Raw genomic sequence first — 18,999 nt, forward strand, 5'->3', positions numbered from 1 at the left:
CATCTAGGAAGTGTTATTTTAGCACTAATTTGGTATACTTTAGAGACCTTCAGAATAGTACATTATCACCTCGGGCTTTGCTCTCGGTGATTATCGTGCCATTCCTCAGGTCTCTAAAATAGCGAAGTTAACTGGATTTGTGCATACTTAACTAATCAGGTCAGATATTACCTATTTTGTGTTGGGGTGTAGTTTAGTACTGAATGGTTTTGATATTTCACAAACAGTACAATATTGTTACAAAATATTGTGGTATAACCGGTATATGCCATTATACCTCTACCAGAGCTCAACCCAGAATATTAACCTAGAGGTGGCGAAGTAAGTCGCTTCAGATTCTAGGGGGGTCTGGCTTAGGTGTAACAATTTTGGTGAAATTTTACTGTGATGCCATTGAATATTGACCATTGGATTATACAACAACTTTAGGATCAATTAAACCTTTCCATTTCTCAAGGCTTTAGGTATACATCTAAGGGGGGCAATAGCTAACCCAGAGGTGCCTATATCCCCCCCTCCCCTATATTAACCCCTGCTCTACTGCTAGATCCAGATACAGTAGTACAGTACAGTTTCTAAACATTTTTTATATACTCAAGACAGGCTTGTGTTTGCAAGCTGATTGTAGTATAATATTATTGTTATATGAGCACTTTTTATACAAATAGTGAAGCTTTAAAGAATGTTTTGTTTATTCCACGGTATTGCAGTGTTTAGAAATTAGATGGTACCAAAACAGATACCACGGTTTAACTAAAAACTCGGTATATTTCGCAGCACTGGTAAAGTTAGTGATATCACGTGGCTGGTTTTAGTGTGTGTGTTATGTGTGTGTGTTATGTGTGTGTGTGTTATGTGTGTGTGTGTATATTGTGTGTGTGTCTTGTGTGTGTGTGTTGTGTGTTTTGTGTGTGTGTGTGTGTCTTGTGTGTGTGTGTTGTGTGTGTTTGTTGTGTGTGTCTTGTGTGTGTGTGTGGCATGTGCTTACATGCATGCATTTGTGTGTCTTTGTGTGTTTGTCACTTCATTATATTATATTATATGATTCCTATGTTTTCACATTCACTCACACACCAGTGTTTCATGCCTTCATAATATATTCTGCCTACACCATTACCACCTTGCTGGTATGATTCCTAGTAGTTGTTGTTCACTAATGCTCTAGTTTCACACGGCTGTTTGTCAGTTTGTACCTGTCCTAGTGTAGTGTTGGCATTAAGTGGCCAGGTAATGGTCTTGTTTCTACCTATCATTGCGTCTTTATTAGCAATATAACACCAGGAGCTTATAAGTACCGAAGGTGCAAATACAACACTCGAAGGCACTTGTAAGCTCCTGGAAACACACATTTACACTAAATTATACAAGATACATCTGCACGTGCATGTTAGCACACACACTATCACAACAGTGACAACGCGTACACATGGATGCACGCACACGCACTACACACACTTGTACATTATGTATGATACAGTGCAGCATAGGTGTAGCAAGCACCTCATGGTTGGGGGGCCAGACAGTGGTAAAGACAAAATACAAGCTGGGCATGCTAAACTTGGAATCTGGAGCATGCCCCCCAGAAAACATTTTGAAAACCAGCTCCAGCCCTCTGAGATTGAATTTCAGTGTATTTTTAGCAGTAAAAACATGTTTGAAACATTCCAGCAGTGTATTCTTACTTGTGTAAGTCACAACCACTAAAAAAATTATTTTAGAGGCGCTTGTCACAATTGTTGATCTGAAGCCTTTAAATAGCTAATCAAATTATTGGGGGACATGCTCCCCCCAACCCCCACTTCCTATGCCCATGTGCAGTACATCTGTGATGAATGTGGGGAAATATAAAATTATTTGAGTGTACTTTTCCAGTTACAAAACCTAAGAAGAAGTTGGAATCAAATAATGATCTATTCCAGGGACAACTTCAACTTTGCAGTACATAGTAATTAAGATCAGATGAAAGACTCTGGGAGCAACAACCACCTGAACTGGAGAGGCAATGTTAAGAAGTTAAGAGGGAACAGACACAACTTGTTGAACAATACAAACTATTAGATAAACAGCAACATGAAAGAGAACTATTTAAAAAGTCACAGGGAGATCACCATCAACATAAGAAGGTAAAATATAACCATATAAGGGTTCCTATTTGTATATACATTGTATACAAATATTATGAATCTCTTTATGTCTGGCCAGCTGCTATAAGCGTAATCCAAAATAACTGGGTACTATATTGTCTTGATATGTGGCCTAGCTTAAATATAATCATTACTGTGGTTGACCACCAGTTCCTGTCATTTGCAAATGAATATAATTATGTTGCATAAATACAGATCATCTCAGTATTTAATGAGATTACCAAGCTCTATTATTACAAGTCTTGATACAAAATGACTAGTCGTTCATTTTTTCAAGATACGACTGTCGAATTTCGGATGGACAAGCAGTAGTACAATTGTGCGGAAGCCAGTTTTTAATACTTGCTTCCACCTGGCAGTGGTGAATTAAAAAGAGAAAAAAAACTGTTTCAAACTTTTGTGTGACATGGGTAGAATTAATGCATAAACTAAATACCTGATAGAAAAGGTAGCTCCACACTATGGTAGATAATCAGGTGAATAGTGTCTAACAGCAAATTCAGTCCCACAGGGCCAAGCACGAAGGAAGAGCTCACTCTGAAGGACTAAATTTGTAACTTGCACTACAAGAGAGTCCCTATTTGTTGTAAATAGTAGAGAACAAAATGCTTAATAGATTTCTGTTAGTACAAGGTGCTTCATGGTGACAACTTGGTTGTTTTAGGCCCTGTGAATTTCATGGTGAAGCCATACAAACAGTTAATTATTAGAAACTATGGCTACGTAAATGGGACCATGTGTCCTATAGGTTCCATTATTAGTAAGAGTTTATAAACCCTTGGTATTATGATATCAAGTGTTCGTAATATAAAATGAGAGGAGAGTGTCCTACTACAGTATAGACCGTGTTCTAAATGACGTCACAAAATAAAATGGCTGCGGCTATTTGGGTATTCTAACATTTTCGAGTGAGAGTTCCAATGGGGCTTAATAAGATTCGGATCTCTATTCAATCCTGGAAGACCTAAAACTAACAGGTACAGTTATAAGGGTGTAAAATCTATTCTCTAACTCCTGGTTAGAAATTTTCACCTGGTTTTCAAAGTCTAGAAGAAAAACTATTGTTTCTTTCCTGTAATAACCAAACCTGGTAGTTTCGCCTCGATATCTAGCTTGTTAGCCTCTATATCAATCTTTGAAATCTTGATCGCCATTGGTGATAATACTCGAAAATATAAGAATCCCCAAATAGAAAATTCGTGTGACATCATTTGGAATATGGTCTATAGCTTGTACAAATGTGAATCTCAAAGTTATGATGCAATACCTATAGTCACTTTCAATGTGCTACCGTACGGGTATTTTATTTCGAGGGTTTAAATTTTTGTGGATGACTATTTTCATATCAATTTCGAGGGTTCAAATTTTCGTGGATGGCCGCCACGTAATCTTTTTTTTTATTTCGTGGGTTTAAATTTTCGTGGATCTAACGTGACATTGCACGTGTTTCTGTTGGAATAATGGCTGAGACCACGTTTTACAGTTGTGAGTTGGTTGTTCGTGGCTACCATATCTATCAAGAAATCTGGGAAGCTAGTTGTGGGCAGACGTTTCTGTGTTTACAAGAAGAAGGGAACGCGTTTGATCCTTTTGCCGTGTCAGTTGTGAGAGCTGGTGATATTATAGGCCACGTGCCAAAGATCTCTGCTGCTTGTTCGTTGTTCTTGCGGAATCGTGGCTCTGTTCAGTGCACTGTTACTGGTAGTCGCCAATATTCAAGTGATCTCCCACAAGGAGGGCTTGAAGTGCCATGCAAGCTGACTTTTACAGGGGAGAAAAAGTACGTGATGAAGATTGAGAAATTGCTCAATCCCACTACCATGTCCAGCGCTTCACCTGCAGTCATAGCCCTAACCTCCAGCAGCACTTCAAGCAATGCAGGGAGTAGCCTTACCTCAACCGATACACGGACCAGTCATTCAGGAACCGATACAGGGATTAGCCATTCGTCAAGCAGTGCAGGTACTAGCCATACATCGAATGATACAGGGACTAGCCAGGATGTTATAGCCATCAATGACAACAGTTCAGTGGTATCAGACAACAAGAAGAGAAAGGTTGTCGATGATGAGAATGTTGATGAGGGGGGTGAAGGCATTGGTATATGGATACAAGTTCATGGTTCTTAATTGAAGAATTCTGAAAGGCTAATGCTGTTAATGGGTGATGAGCTTGATGACAAAGTCATTCATGCTGCCCAGAAGATGTTAATTGCCCAATTTCCATCATTACAAGGTCTAAGATCTACTCTGGTACAATACTACTTGGGAGCTTGGACAGATAACTATTTGCAAATAGTTCATTGTCGATCTTCCCATTGGATCACAGTAGGTAGTATAGGATGCCGACGTGGTGAGGTGAAAGTGTATGATTCACTCTACGAAAGAGTTGATGATTCCACTAAGCGAAGGATTGAAAGGACTTTTGCTTCCAAAGTCAATTTTATGGTGCCGGTTGTGTAAAAGCAACAAGGATACAAGGACTGTGGTCTCTTCTCCATTGCTTTTGCCACACACTTGGCTTTTGGAAGAACCAATTTCAAGTTTCAACAAGATCGCATGCGTCAACACCTCATTGAATGTATTGAAAAACAATACATTAGTGTGTTTCCATAATCATAAAAGTTAAAGTGTAACACAATTTTAATCAATTTATGCTGTAAAATGAAATACAATGAAATGCAATTAATTTGAATATATCATGTAATATTAACTTAGTTATCATTGTCCAATACAGTCCTTGATGCCAGCAGAACGGAAGCCGCTTATAATTATGGCAGGACGAGCTGACAAATATGAATGTAAGTCTATCACCCACTGGGCAGCCAGTGGTTTCATTACACTCATCCACATATCTACTTGTTCTGTCATTCCTTTGTCTAATTGCTGGCAGATCTCAGTTCCATACCATTGCTGGAATTTGCTTTGCAAAAAATCTTTAGCTGGCTTGTTGACTGAGAGGTCAAGTGGCTGCAGTCTGTCGGTGCAGTTGTTTGGCACAGTCACATAAAGGATATTGTTATCCTCCAGTTTCTTCAGCACTTTATTTGTACACTGTGCTTTAAATACATCAAACAAAACAAGTGCACATTGATCATTGCTAAGGCCAAGCAAAGGTCTTTCTTTGCGAACATAGGGAATGATAATATTTTCTATGTAGGCAATAGAAGTTTCCTTATTCGCCCAGTGGTTGGCTGTGTAGGTAAGATGCCAGTCGGATGGAAAATTGACATGTTTCGGCAAACATTTAGGGGTGGTACCTTGGTATATTAACTGCATGGGCAGAAATTTTCCCCGACAGTATACAAGTAAAGATGGCTGTTATCTGCCGTTTATCATCCACAGCCGCTATTTCTACTCTCTTTGTGCCCTTTCTTTCCATGGTCCACTGACTCGAAGGGACAATTTTGGTGGCAGTATGATCCCAGTTGATGACCAGGTTTAGTGGTATATCCTCCATTATAACTGCAGCATGAATATCAGTTAGATACTGCTGCTTGATTTCTTAAAGTTAATAGGACTGACTTTACACTTGCTATTAGCCTTTCTCTTACTAAACCCCATCCGACGTAGTACACTTTTAGCCCATTCCTTGGTAAGCTTTACAGAAGTAGCTGTTGTTTTCTTATGCTTCATCAATATTCCAGTGCCAATACCGATGACTACACTTGTTCCTATTGGTGTGCCTCTAGACCTCATGCCAAGAATTTTTCTCTTAGGTGGCAATCAAGCTTCTCGCCCAATAACGGAGGCCTTCCCCGCTTCTTAGATGGTAGCGCATCAATACAAATCTCCTGTCCAACCTTGACTTCCCCAGATTTTAAGGCTAATTCCCGTCGGTACAAATTCCGCCAGTCTCTAATGCTACTTTCTGCAAGTTTGTACGCTTCAAATCTCCTTACAGTACTGGCCACACCATGTTCACTGGAAAACTTTCCAACTGTCGCTCTTTCTTCATCAGATAGCCTCTGGTACGTTCCTCTGCTCTTTCCTTTGCCGCACATATCACGAAGCTCGTCATATTCAACATTGACAACTTTTGGTGATTCATGAGGTCCGGAATGGTCCACTGGGCGAAGAAACTTTCGTAAGGCCATCAATATCTAACACGTGGCTTCGACCTGATATTAAAAAAAGAAATAAATTGCTTACCCATTCACAAATAAAGTTAATTATTTTCGTGGATGTTAATTTTCATGGATCAGAGGTAACCACGAAATCCACGAAAATTTAAACCCCTCGAAATTAAATACCCATATGGTAGTTGGTCAGGGCGTTAAGTTTCGCTGACTGTTGTAGTTATGGCTTCAATAAGCAGTCCACTGATAACATTGTCAATGCTCCTTAACACTTTATGTGTTAACATGATATCCTAAAGTAATCAAAGTTTTACTGTATTACTTTGAGGTTCACATTTATACAGGCTATACTGCAGTAGGACACTCTCCTCTCTTTTTATATTGTGAACTCTTGATGATATGGACCATATATATATGTACATCAACCATAGTAGTGTGTAGATGTGTACATCATGTTTAACTGACTGTTAATATTACAGGTCAGTCTTGATCCAGTCCTCAACATTATCAAGGATCAATGTTATCATCAAGGTTTTAGCAACAGCATTAATGATAGATGATAGTCACAAGTTTCTAGAACATCAGACACTGTTGAGTTCACACCCTTGAGCTCACACTGAGACTCACGTACTATGTACTGTATGTGATTGTGTGTAGACATTTTGTGTGTGATATAATGTGGTTTAGTGGATGTAATGACTGACTGTATATAATTAATGTGTAATGTAATTATTGTGATCTTGTAATGATTATTAATTACGTGGCTTGCTTAATACATAAATTAGAGCTTGTATGTGTTAGAGTAGAACTTTCCATCTGGATCTACTGTTGTTTGTTACCGTTTTACAAGTTTGGATCTACTGTTGTTTTAATTGGCAACCCTTTATGCCTTATGGTGATGATTTTATTAAGAGGATAATGAATTTCCACCATCCACAGTTCCGAGGGAAAACTTTGGGAGTAATTCTTAAACAATACCATTTTAATTTAGCTACTAAGTTTTTAAGGTGAAAATACTTTATTGTGAATTAGGGCCTACGTGTAAAAGATGCGAAAAAATTTTTCCCTCAGAAAACACAACTACTGTGTAGATGAAAATCTGTCTATATATTACAGGAATTTCTGACTACTTCCATTTGAAGATCTTAAGGAGCTGCTTTACTTGTGCAGGTCGTAGCTATGGGAACGAGCAGAGAAATGGGGGTAGAGCAGTTCCCCCACTTTTAAAGTCGGAGGGGCAGTGCCCCCCTTACTTTTCCAATACCCAGTTGCCAAAGTAAAGTAATTATTATATTTAAATATCAAAAATTTCCTGTGAGGCCCAGACTCCCTAATATTGTGCTAGTGTGCTTTGCACACAAAGTTATAAAACACTTTGTAACTTACAGCCACCCAACGTGACTTGTCCCACACTTCTGTGTACCGTATAGCCTAAAGATTTCAAGGGGAAATTTTTTTTTGGGGTTTACAAACAGTTTTTATCCTTGAAATATTTAAACCTCCATATATTCTAATACATGGGAGAAAATTACCAACATTGCACAACTTCAAAAATTTTGCCCCTCAAAATAATTAGGCTATACTGTACTATAATTATATTTAGAGGTGCTTGTATTATCATAAATCTACACATGTATAATTACACAGGTATGTCACTTACTACTTCAGTTATCACAGAAGTTTCTTTGTGGTGGTTTGTGAAGGATGCACTGTTAAAACAGTGATGTTCATAGCACATGCTCGTCATGTAAGTAGCACACGAACACTTGTCACATGAAGTTTGTGGGATTCACGCCACCTGCAGTTGTGTACTGCTAACACGATGTTTATGTGCTAATTACATACTGCTTGTGATTAGCACGCGCCTTTGTTGTTGGAGAAAGGAGGTGACAGCGTCGTCAGAGCTGAAGGCGTTTTAACTGATTCCCAAAGGTATTCTGTACTAAACTAGGTGCATCCTATCAATTTTGGTTGTTTAGTAGGTTTGCGCATTGTCAGGGCCGCCCAGAGTAATTAAGGGGCCCAGGGCAAAGAGTTAAAGTGGGGCCCTTCACCCAAGTTGTAAGGTGAAGACCAAAAAAAAAAAAAAAAAAAAAAAGGTCACAACCTGCTGGCAATAACAATAACTACCCATCACCAACCATATCTCCTTATCTATAAGCTTGCTACACTGCTCCTCTGAAGAATACTGTGACTGCTCTATTAGAGTATTTAGATCTGACTGCTCTATTAGAGTATATCGATCTTTTAAACAGGTATTCAGGGGGCCCTTCATGGGGCCTCCTGGGGCCCCTTTCAGGCTGGGGCCCGGGGCAAAATGCCCCAGTTGCCCCCCCCTGTGGGCGGCCCTGCGCATTGTTATATCGACGTGAATGCATCTTCAACTAAGTTAATCTTATTTTAAATGCTTGTAGATAAAAAGTGCCTTGCCATTATTAAATACCATAAACACAATGCCTGTTGTATATTATCTATGTTAGGATAGAAAAGATCAATATTTGTCAGGTCATTTTTGAAGAAGGTCATTATTTAGAATAACTGCTGGTAGAGCCAGTTGTTGTTTTCTTTATCTGTGGAGTGTGTAGCCTACTAAATTGTTACACAATCATGAAACTGTGTGTGGGCTGGGTACTAGTTGCTGTGTACCTATCAATGTCACACCCACCGACCCCAAGCTAGGTCAGGTAGTGGTTGGAGATTTGTAACCCAAGGGTAGAAATTTAAATCAGAAACTCATACCAAGAGTATCCTGCTCTAGGAGGATTTACCTGTGTTCCTCCCTCATGACACGGGTGTTGGTTTACTGAGTAGGTGTGACTGCACTTGCTTTTGTGTGTGTGTGTGTGTGTGTGTGGTGTAAGTTTGTAATGCGCATGCATACATAGATGTACAACTCCTAATATGGATTGAAAACAGTGTTACGAGCCAGAAATAGGCTTGTTTCGAATGTTACCAGTGGTTTCCGTAATTTGTATCGTATACTAATTTAATTGTCCCCTAATGAAGTTTTAAAGGTTTAGTGAGAGTGATTTAGAACCTACGAGTGAAGTGTGGTACATAATTTTGTTCCACAGCTTTGGCATTAGATTAAAGCTTGAAAGACAAACAGTTACACTAGACAGCAGCTGTGTAGAGTTAGGAGTACAGAAACACGACGGTACAACAACACCTAGCCAAGGAAATACACAACGTTTAAACTAGAGGTGTGGCTTACATTCTAATGACCAAAGGGGTTTTTAAAAGCCATGTATCGTCAATACCAGAAGGTGTATACAGCTACTACAGGAACAGAAACGTACCTTGGTGTAGAAGCAATACCGAAACGGCACGATATGACGAGTTTCTTTTGTGGGAAAGGACAGTCAGTGACTTCCACCAAAGCAACTTGTATCGCTCAACCGTAGAGAACTTTTGTATTCTACTAATTAAAACCTACACTGATAGTCTACAGTAAAGAGAAATGTTAGGGCACATGGTGTTGTTTCTAATCCCTATTAAGAGTCGTATGTCTATGATGCATGTGTGTGATTGTGTTGTGCATGTACACCCTATGTGATCTATTTTCTGATTGCTTGCATGATGTAGCTGTGGAGCTTATTAATGATTGTTAAGACCACTTACATGGCCAGTGTACATATAGTAGTATTCATGAGCACTTGATTATATGTTGCATAACACTTGAATACTGTATAATTGTTTCAGATCTTTAAATGTATTTTAGTACGTATGGCTCCACACTACTCTGATGCACAGAAAAATCCATGTACTGCCAGTTTCAAGTCCTACTAGCCAAAACTGATTTGTACTGCAGCCAGTTACAAGTCTGGGTTAGTTTATGTACATTAGCCTAGTACCAAAGAATACATGGTGATGCCCATCATAGGGGCAGTAATCAGTGGTCAGAGTGAGCCGTCTTTTTGTTCTTGGCTGGTTCTAATACGTTTAAAGGTAATGTATTTTGTATCTGCTTTGTAGTTTTGGTATAAAGAAATAAAAGTGATGGTATCACTCTCATGGCATAATACTGTTTCACTCAAGTGTCTCAATTTAGTGGGATTTCAGGAGTGCGTACAACTGGGACCATAGACAAGTGATTCATACTGTGTTCTTCTAGTATAGCTGCCAAGCATGTTGAAGTTGAATAGCACTTTGCACAAAGATCAGGCTGACATTTTTGAAGCCACTGATGCAGACACACCACACAGGAAAGTTCTGTTGGATAACAAAGGGAGGGGCCTACATGTATAGCACACAATCTGACTATTGACAAGTGCCCTGATTATCAAGGTGTCCTTGTTAGTGAGGTGCTCTGGTTTCAGGGGTCAAACACACTAATACAAATGATACCAAGACAAGTGTCCTGATTTTTGATGTGTCCTAATTTCAGGAGCCTGAATGTGTATACATTACTACGGTACTATGTAAAAAAAATTCCACCAAATTTGCGAAGCTTCCCAAATTGTTGACAAACGGACTGTATCCAATTGTGTTCATTAAGCTTTGTGAATTGTTCGCGATGGTTCATGAACTGCCTGTAAAGACTCATGAACTGCTAGCAATACTTTCCAAAACTTTATTTTGTAAAGTACCATACAATGAGTAGAGTGTCTGGATTTCAGAGGTTTTAAATCTGTGTACTCTAAAACTATTACAAATAAAACCATGAACTACTGGTGTCCCAATCATCAGTGAACTATGTATATAGGTATCCCAGTTGTAAAGTGTGTGTAAATTACTACAAGTAGTGCCGTAGTCCTTAGTACAGTAATTTAATACCGTCAGTGTTTATGTCACTCAAATATATCTCCAGAATTTCTGTGGCAATGGATGCATTGGGCACTGGGTAAATAATCATCACTGTAGCCAGACTTGGAGGACATTATTTGGCACACCTGGACCTCGCTGGTCACTCAGCTATCATTTGTGAGATTTTGGTGACTTTAGCATTGACAGTGTGGTACGTATGTAAGTATGAAAAGAAGTCTAGTGTAATTTGTGTTCTTTACAGGCATGCAAATTAACCCTCAGGAAGCAAGAATTGTTGCTACAGTGCCACCATAGCACAAGTAAAATTACTTCACCATAGCACAAGTAAAATTACTTGAGTGAGATTTTTCACTTTGTTAATTGTATTCTGCAATATTTGTAAACATGCTGTACATTGATTTGTATGAAAACTGATTACAACTTGTGCCACCATTAGGCATATACTATGGATAGTGTTTCTTGATATATTATACATACAGTGAAACCCTATTTAATGAACACTTTGGGACTTTATAAAACTTTACTGGTATAAGATTGTTCTTTCTCTGAGGTACATTTGTATTGGTAGAGGTCTACAGAAAACCTTCCTTATACAGTGTCCTTTACATGGAGAGTCCTTTAAAGAGATTTCCATCTAAAACCACCATCCAGTCTACAGATGTTGAGACGTCAACTGAAGCTCTAGATAATTCCTCTCATACTAGTGCCACCTGCAACAGAGATTGTTATAAACTAATTACTAAATACACCAGACATAATCCTGTATGTACTATGTAGGTTACTCTTTCGAACAAAAATTTACCAGAAACTTAGCCTACTAATACCTTCAGCCTACAAAGGCAGGGTAAGTAAACTTCATCACCACAAAACCAAAGTTCCATAATGAACCCAACTAGAGGTGATAGGACAAACCCAATATACATTACATTATACACTCAAAGCAATGCTTGAAATTTCATGTGAGTGAATGGTACCTGTACAAAATATTGATGAAGAGGTTCTATGAGGTTCAATATATTTCTGAATTCTACTGTGTTTGTACTTTGCAATGGTGCAAAGAAAGACAAAACTGTTATGAGGAAACCAGTGTTTCAAAATGACAATACTAGGCGGTCACCAATTCGCCATTAATCCCTGCTTTTATTCCACAGCCACAAACAATTGTCAGTGGTATGGCTCATTTACAGGTTTACTAAATCACTTAGTCACCTACACATGTTCACTTAGTAACCCACCCTCAAGCAATTTGGTACATGATAAATAATTATAACATAAAAGGCACACTGGAGTACTTGATAATACTGTAATACTCTTCTTCTCCATGTTCTGTGAATAATTCTGGACAAATAGTAATCTAAGCAGCGTATCTACTGTAGTTCTGCTGTTACTCTGGTAACCGTTTGAATAATTATTTTTGTGGGCACTGTAAGAAGAAACCGTTCCGCTGTTCTCCATTGCTCTTTCACCCCACACTCATGCTCTGGCTATAAAGGTACGTACTTTAAACCATAGTCTAAATAAGTTAAACACCATGACCAACAGGAACTAAGAGATTTAGTAACCCCTCTGGCCCTTAGTAGTGCCCTTGCTGCGCTTGGGACGCTATAGCCTCGGGCCATCAGGGTTACTAAATCGCTTAGTTCCCTTGGTCTTGGTGTCTAGCTATTGTATAAGTGGATGATTCAACAAAGTAACCTACAGATGAAACATGTTACATATTCAAGTATTTGATCACATTTAGCACTATGCTATGACCTATAGTTTGTCATGGTGCTTTTGTCTGTGGCTTATGTCAACACAGTGGGCTAATACTTGACAGTAGCCACTTTACACTGACTGACTATGTACAGACCATCTTTCACATGTAAACTTGGATGCTGTGTGTTTCTAATAGAGCACACAAATAAATATGGGTGATTATGTACTGTGTATGTAGTTTGAGCGTGTATGCATATACACAGTTGTAGTTTACATACTACAGCAATGCACAGGGGCGGATCCAGGGGGTTCAAAGGGTTCCATGGAGCCCCCCTTTTGAAAGCTTCTCTTACTTGAGACACTCTAATAGAGCAGTCACAGTATTCTTAAGAGGAGCAGTGTATTAAGCTATGTATTAAGCTATGTATACAGTATTAAATAAGGAAGTATAGTTGGTGAAGGCATCTATGGTGAGTGGCAGCTATTGCCAGCAGGTGATGACCTTTTTTTGTTTTCGACTTACAGCTAAGCTGAAGTTGCAATTCCAGACTAGAACCCCTCCCCCTTTTAAAAAGTCTGGATCCACCCCTGATACAAAAAAACCAATTACAAATAAACAAGACAATAATTCATACACTGTAGTTTGTCACGGTGGACAAAAAAATACAACTTTCCATGTATCTCTGCAGAAATTACGTATGCAGCTGGTTTTTATTCAATGTTTCATGTACAATGAAATTGTATGTACGTATCACAAACTCTGCATTTCATGGTGTGCATCTGTACAAGCAGATTTCAGATCAATGTTGAGTATACAACACTTGTGTGTCTGAATTCACATTGTAAATTATTTTTTGAAATTTTTATTTACAGCCACTTTTACAGATTTGGAATAATTCACGTATAGCGTAGGATTGAACACCTTATAAGGCCACTCCAATTGACATACCAGTTTCTCATCCCTGCCTGCATCAAATATAATTTCACTAGATTAGTCATTACACATGCACACACTCTATTTAATGCCTATTGTACTAACTGGAACTAGCTGTATTGCTTATTGACTTACTTTACTGCATCCAGGTAAGTGTTATTGTTACTAATAATTGTAAGTGGTAACCTTATATGGTATGTGACTAAATTTGCATTAATCCATTCAGTTTGCTGCATTTTAGTCAAATACCGTACGCAAGGAAATTTTGACGTAAGAACTATTTGACGAATTCAGACTTCAGCAGATTTGACGAATAAAATGTTGACGAAAATCAAGAAATTGTAGGCAAAACCTGTACTTTTAAGGGCGCTTATAAACATTTGACGAATTTAAATTTGAAGAATTAAACCAATTCGTCAAATTCTTTTGACGGAGATCAGACCAGGAGCTGGCAATGGGAGGGGCACAAACTGTAGGTAGTTGAGGATAGTAGATTATCTTGTATTTTTAAAGCAACAAATAATCACCTCATACACCTACTGTAGTATTGGCTTTGTGAAGTGTTAAAAGCTGTTTTAATGGCTAGAATGTCTTAAACTCCAACATGGTAATTATTTTTAGAGGTGCTTACTATGCACAAAGGTGCTGGGTGAAAGTTTGACAGTTGCTTTTCCTTTTGTTTTTAGGAGTTACACAAATTGATTGTGGCCTGATAAATTAAGGTTTAATATTTCAATCAAAAGAAGTACGGCTCCTCCACAAAGGGAGGGGCGGCGGAATTTGCCCCAAAATGCCCCATCGATCCACCATTGGAGATGGCCAGCTAGTGGTTGGGCCTTGTGAGACCAATGAGTAAGCTGGGTCCCGAAACAGTAAACGAGTTTACTATCTATGGTTCCCCTAGGCCCCAGCTAACACCATGCAGGTCCCAGCCAGGTAGATGGCCCCTTGAAAATAAAATTGGCCCGAGTCAAGCTTGATCTACTCCAAATAAATTCTGCTCCCCATCCCGTTCTCAGGTATATCTACATTTGGTCAGGTTCGATCGATTATTTTATTATAACATTCATAGCATTCCAAGCCACTTATTTGTGTGGACACAACAATAGCAAACTGCATAAAAAATACACTGACACCCTTACAAGTGAACCAGTACAGGTAAACCAAAAAAGGACATTTAGTGCAGAGTGTGCAGGCAGTGGATAGGAAACCAACAGCACTTATTATTATTCCAGTTGGGCACTGGAGGGTTTGTACAGAAGGCAGAACCTGTATGAGGTGCTTACCACTAGCCCAGGAAACCTACGCAAAAAAATCTATGAGTTTAGTATCCTAAAGTAAAACAGAACAAGCACTGAAAAAAGCCAACCCCTTCATTCTGCAGGCCAATACCATACATGCATTGCACTAATGACTCACTACCACATACAACAGTTCCTTAGACTGGGCAGAGTCCTTAAGTGAACTGGCAGTGGTGATAACCATAGTCATAGATACTACTCTCCAGTATCTATGCCATAACTAACAAACTGTAACTCACCGAGCCAACATGTCACATTTCGACACGTGCTGTCACGTGCAATCAGTGTAGTGATGTTCATCGTCACTGCGAGCGTCACTGCGCAACGTGACTACATACAATGACACTAAAATAGTGCAATTGCTAGTATGACATCTTACTTTAATATAATAATGGAACAACTCTGCACCGTTCCCAGCATCAGCCGCTTGTCGCTCATATAATTAATACACATTGAAAGTCGACAAAATTTTTGTTGTTACCTTGGTGATGGATTTTGGCGGTGGTTTTGACGAAAGTGGCAGCTTTCTTTCGCTCTTCCTTTCGCGAACATAGAGAGGGGTAGAATTCACCAATGAAAGTGGCGCCATGTTTATTCGAATTTATAGCGACGGCGCAGAGGAGGCTGGACACGGCACACGTGAGCACATATATTTGTATTGAAAGTGTAACCAAGCCTTCAGCAAAGTTTTAACAAGCACCATTCAAAAGTGCACCTCAAGTTTAGTGTTTTAGGACAATCTACCCCGTTCAACCCCACTACTCCAAGCTGGTAAATTGCCGTTGAAATCTTAAGGGATCACGTGTGTTGCAAGTTTCGTCAGTTATCTACGGATAAAGTGATAGGTAGAACTATAAGGACACTTTACGTGCTTGTAGTCGATCCGAACAAACATTGAAGGATGTAATATGGATGCTGAAATCGCCTCCAAGTGAACTAAAAAAAGAAGCGGACGCCGTCAGCTTGGCCTCACGGAGAATTGATTAGAGAATGGGAAACCTGAGCACTAGTGTTTCAATAAGAATTCTGTTGTACATCACAAAAAAACCGGGTGTGTCTGTTGCTAATACCTTCTTTATCACTTAACCTTCGTCTTGGTATTGGAAATATGCAATTAACGGTAATAGTTTTTAGTAGCGCTTATATCGTGTCCAACCTCCTCTGGCGACGGCGCCTCGGTTAGTGGACGGTTTGTGGCGAAAATGAAGAAGCCACTTCAAGCCAGTCTTCAACCCGTAAGTAGAACAGCTTTCTTAACGTGTTTAATATATTTTCATTGCAGTTGTGGTCACAATTTAGTCCCGAATCGGCCGGAAAGAACCGTCGAGCGAATTTGCGAGATATTATGGACAGTGCTAGTGCAGCCAATCCTAGTTTACAGGCCTCTAGAGATTTGAGAAATACGTCTGCTGAGAAAAGTATTAGAGGTACTGAAAACTTCAGTTCACATAACTGCTTACATCATACCTACAGCTACTGGGAAGATTCTACAATGTAATGACTTGATGTCATTGGAACTGTGTGGTGTCTTGGATAGTTACTATTAACCACAGAATGGCACAGATGGACACAAGTGCTTGATGCAAGGTAATCACAGTGCTTGTGTGCCCAACCGCATCAGTTTATACCTTGATCTATAGGTATATCTGAAGGACAGTTCTCCTGTGGATTAAGTGGTATGCAAAAGTATTTCATTGTGACAACTCCGTTCAATGTTGTTGTTTTAGATCAAAAATGACCATGTAGCATCGATGTTAAATGTCTGGGATCATCTTAACATCTGGTCAGCTCATCTGACAAGTACATCTAAGATCGTCCTCCGGTGAGAATTCCTTGGATCATCAAGTGAAAAAGTCTGGGATCATGATGAGAATGCCCAAAGTTGTCTACTGAAAACTGCAGTGTCACGTAACTGCTTACGTTATCTACCTACAGCTACTGCGCAGATTCTACAGATGTTGCTCAAGAATGATTATGGTACGATGAATCAAAATTGTGATACAGTGATTGATAACTTTCATTAGGTAAAGCGAACTATGAACAGAATTAAATGCCAGTGCCACTGACACACATGCTTTATACAAGGTAATTGCTAGTATACACAACCACATTAGTTTACACCTATAACTGTAGGTATGACTCGAGGACAATTCTCCTGTGGATTAAATGGTACGTAAAAGTATTTCATTGTGACAACTGATATTCAATATTATACTTTTAGATCAAAAATGACCATGCAGTGGTGTAGCAGCATCCGTATTGAATGTTTGGCAGTTGTCTTCTGGTAAAACTTCTGGGATCATCTTAATGTCTGGTCGGGTCATCTGAAAAGAACATCTAAGGTCGTCCTCTGGTGAGAATGTCTCGGGTTACCTGATGAGAATGTCCGAATTCTTGACATCTGGACACCTACAGCATACAGAATTGTATACACATTATATTGTATTTGTGTATTTTGTAAACATTTAAAGAAAAAATTAATTGTGGGAAACAGAGAAAATGTGTAAAACGAACGAGAAAAGCATGTTTGCCTCACCAAAATTTTTATGTGTGAAATACAAGCAAACAATGTGTGCATACCACATGAAAAATTGTGTGCTATCTGTGGCAAATATCCCACATGAAAAAACTCGTGATATGCACATGACTGTTTTAACAGTGTGTGGTTTACTATCGCTGCTCATTTTGTGGTTTACTAATAGTCAAACATGTTGTATCAATTAATAATCAGTGACTTATTATTATGGAAATTATTCTGTGGGTCCTTAACTGTTACTAGTACATGTAGCAGCTATACATACATGAAGCTTATGCTGATGGAACAAATCAGCCCATTTAGAAAAACAAAGTTTGTTTCCATGTCACTGTGTGTTCATGTAACTGATATCTTCTCATTCTCCTCTCTACCATCTGTAGTTATGGTATGTTATACTCTTGGTAGACAATCAGTCCCCACTTATCGATAGCTGCTACAGCAAAATCAAGTATGGCACACAGATAGATCTATACCATATATCAGGAAAATTTTCAGCATAGAAAATTTTTTCGTAGTAAAATTCTGTTGCAAAATATTTTTGTCACTTTCATATGCGACAAAAAAAAGTTTGACAGAATAAAGTTAATGTCCTGTAATTTATTATCAACTCATATTTGTGACCGGGCCTGCAAAAACAGGGCATGTGGGCACAAACTACAGTCCATCACTCTATAGGTCATATCTCAGTACTGGAAAAATATATTTCCATTCTGTAACTTGCATCATGATGCCAATTGAATGCTTACTAAGAGCTGAAAATTGCAATGCCATAACGTAATGGTACAAAACGTTATGAGTGATGAAACTGTGAAAAAGTAGGCAAAAATCATCTGCCCACATGCCCTATTATCGCAGGCCCAGTCACATTTATTGTAGTACATGCATCCTGTTGTTTCTGGCAATACATGTAAAGGATGAGTGGCATAAACAGTGGATAGTAGCTAATTTGTCAATTATTTGTATGTGCAAATTTTTCATATTAACTAATAATTTTGTCGTTTTAATTTTCGTTGATACAGCTAGCAATGGAAATTTTGATGACAATTTTTTCTTGATTTACGATATGACACAGTACAGTATAGTAGTTTACCTGATGAGCTAACTCAAGTGCTATTACCATACCAACCTACTAAGCTACTTGTCAGCACAGGAGGATCATACAGAAGAGCTGTCTTCTGTACATGATTAGTCCCCATTTCTCCATAGTACCAACAGTGCAAAGTCTGTTATGGCAAACAGGTCTACAAACATAATTAACACATGCAAGTGAAATATAATTAATTACATACAACAGCCAAATTGAACTAAAAATAATGCAAAATTGCAGGGCCAATGAGGTCATCATGTTTGATATCACATTTTAAATCCTACCACATACATACATATCAACTGCTGGCCAGCTGTGTCTGGCAAACTTTTAACACAACAGATAGCCTTAGAATGCACCATCCTAAGTATAGAAGTGATTAATGCAATGCATATAAACAGTATAGTCCTCATTATTTGCTTCCACTTGTGAGTGGTAAACTCTTAAACCTTGT

General features: G+C 38.7%; 1 protein-coding gene and 1 long non-coding RNA gene across 23 annotated transcripts in view; one reads left to right on the forward strand and one right to left on the reverse strand.

The window, feature by feature from the left end:
• Positions 1-11,437, forward strand: part of LOC136259490 (uncharacterized) — a 28,918-nt gene extending 17,481 nt beyond the window's left edge. For 8 of the 22 annotated variants that reach the window (XR_010703260.1, XR_010703268.1, XR_010703259.1 and 5 more), the window contains 5 exons: positions 1,873-2,123; positions 6,702-7,969; positions 8,027-8,154; positions 11,033-11,179; positions 11,231-11,437. Coding sequence is in view for 8 of the 22 variants with exons in the window: in XM_066052976.1 (XP_065909048.1) it covers positions 7,314-7,498; positions 7,870-7,969; positions 8,081-8,154; positions 11,086-11,149 (423 nt within the window). In the remaining 14 variants the exon portion in view is untranslated. The other 14 variants (XR_010703271.1, XR_010703270.1, XM_066052983.1 and 11 more) reach the window with 13 other exon arrangements.
• Positions 11,320-15,514, reverse strand: LOC136259491 (uncharacterized). The gene is made up of 3 exons (XR_010703274.1): positions 15,302-15,514; positions 15,162-15,252; positions 11,320-11,699 (listed from the first exon to the last, which is right to left on the reverse strand). It is a non-coding gene; the product is annotated as an uncharacterized lncRNA (long non-coding RNA).
• Between the last annotated feature and the right edge of the window lie 3,485 nt (positions 15,515-18,999).

Source organism: Dysidea avara, chromosome 6, assembly GCF_963678975.1.
Source record: "Dysidea avara chromosome 6, odDysAvar1.4, whole genome shotgun sequence".
NCBI lineage: Eukaryota > Metazoa > Porifera > Demospongiae > Dictyoceratida > Dysideidae > Dysidea > Dysidea avara.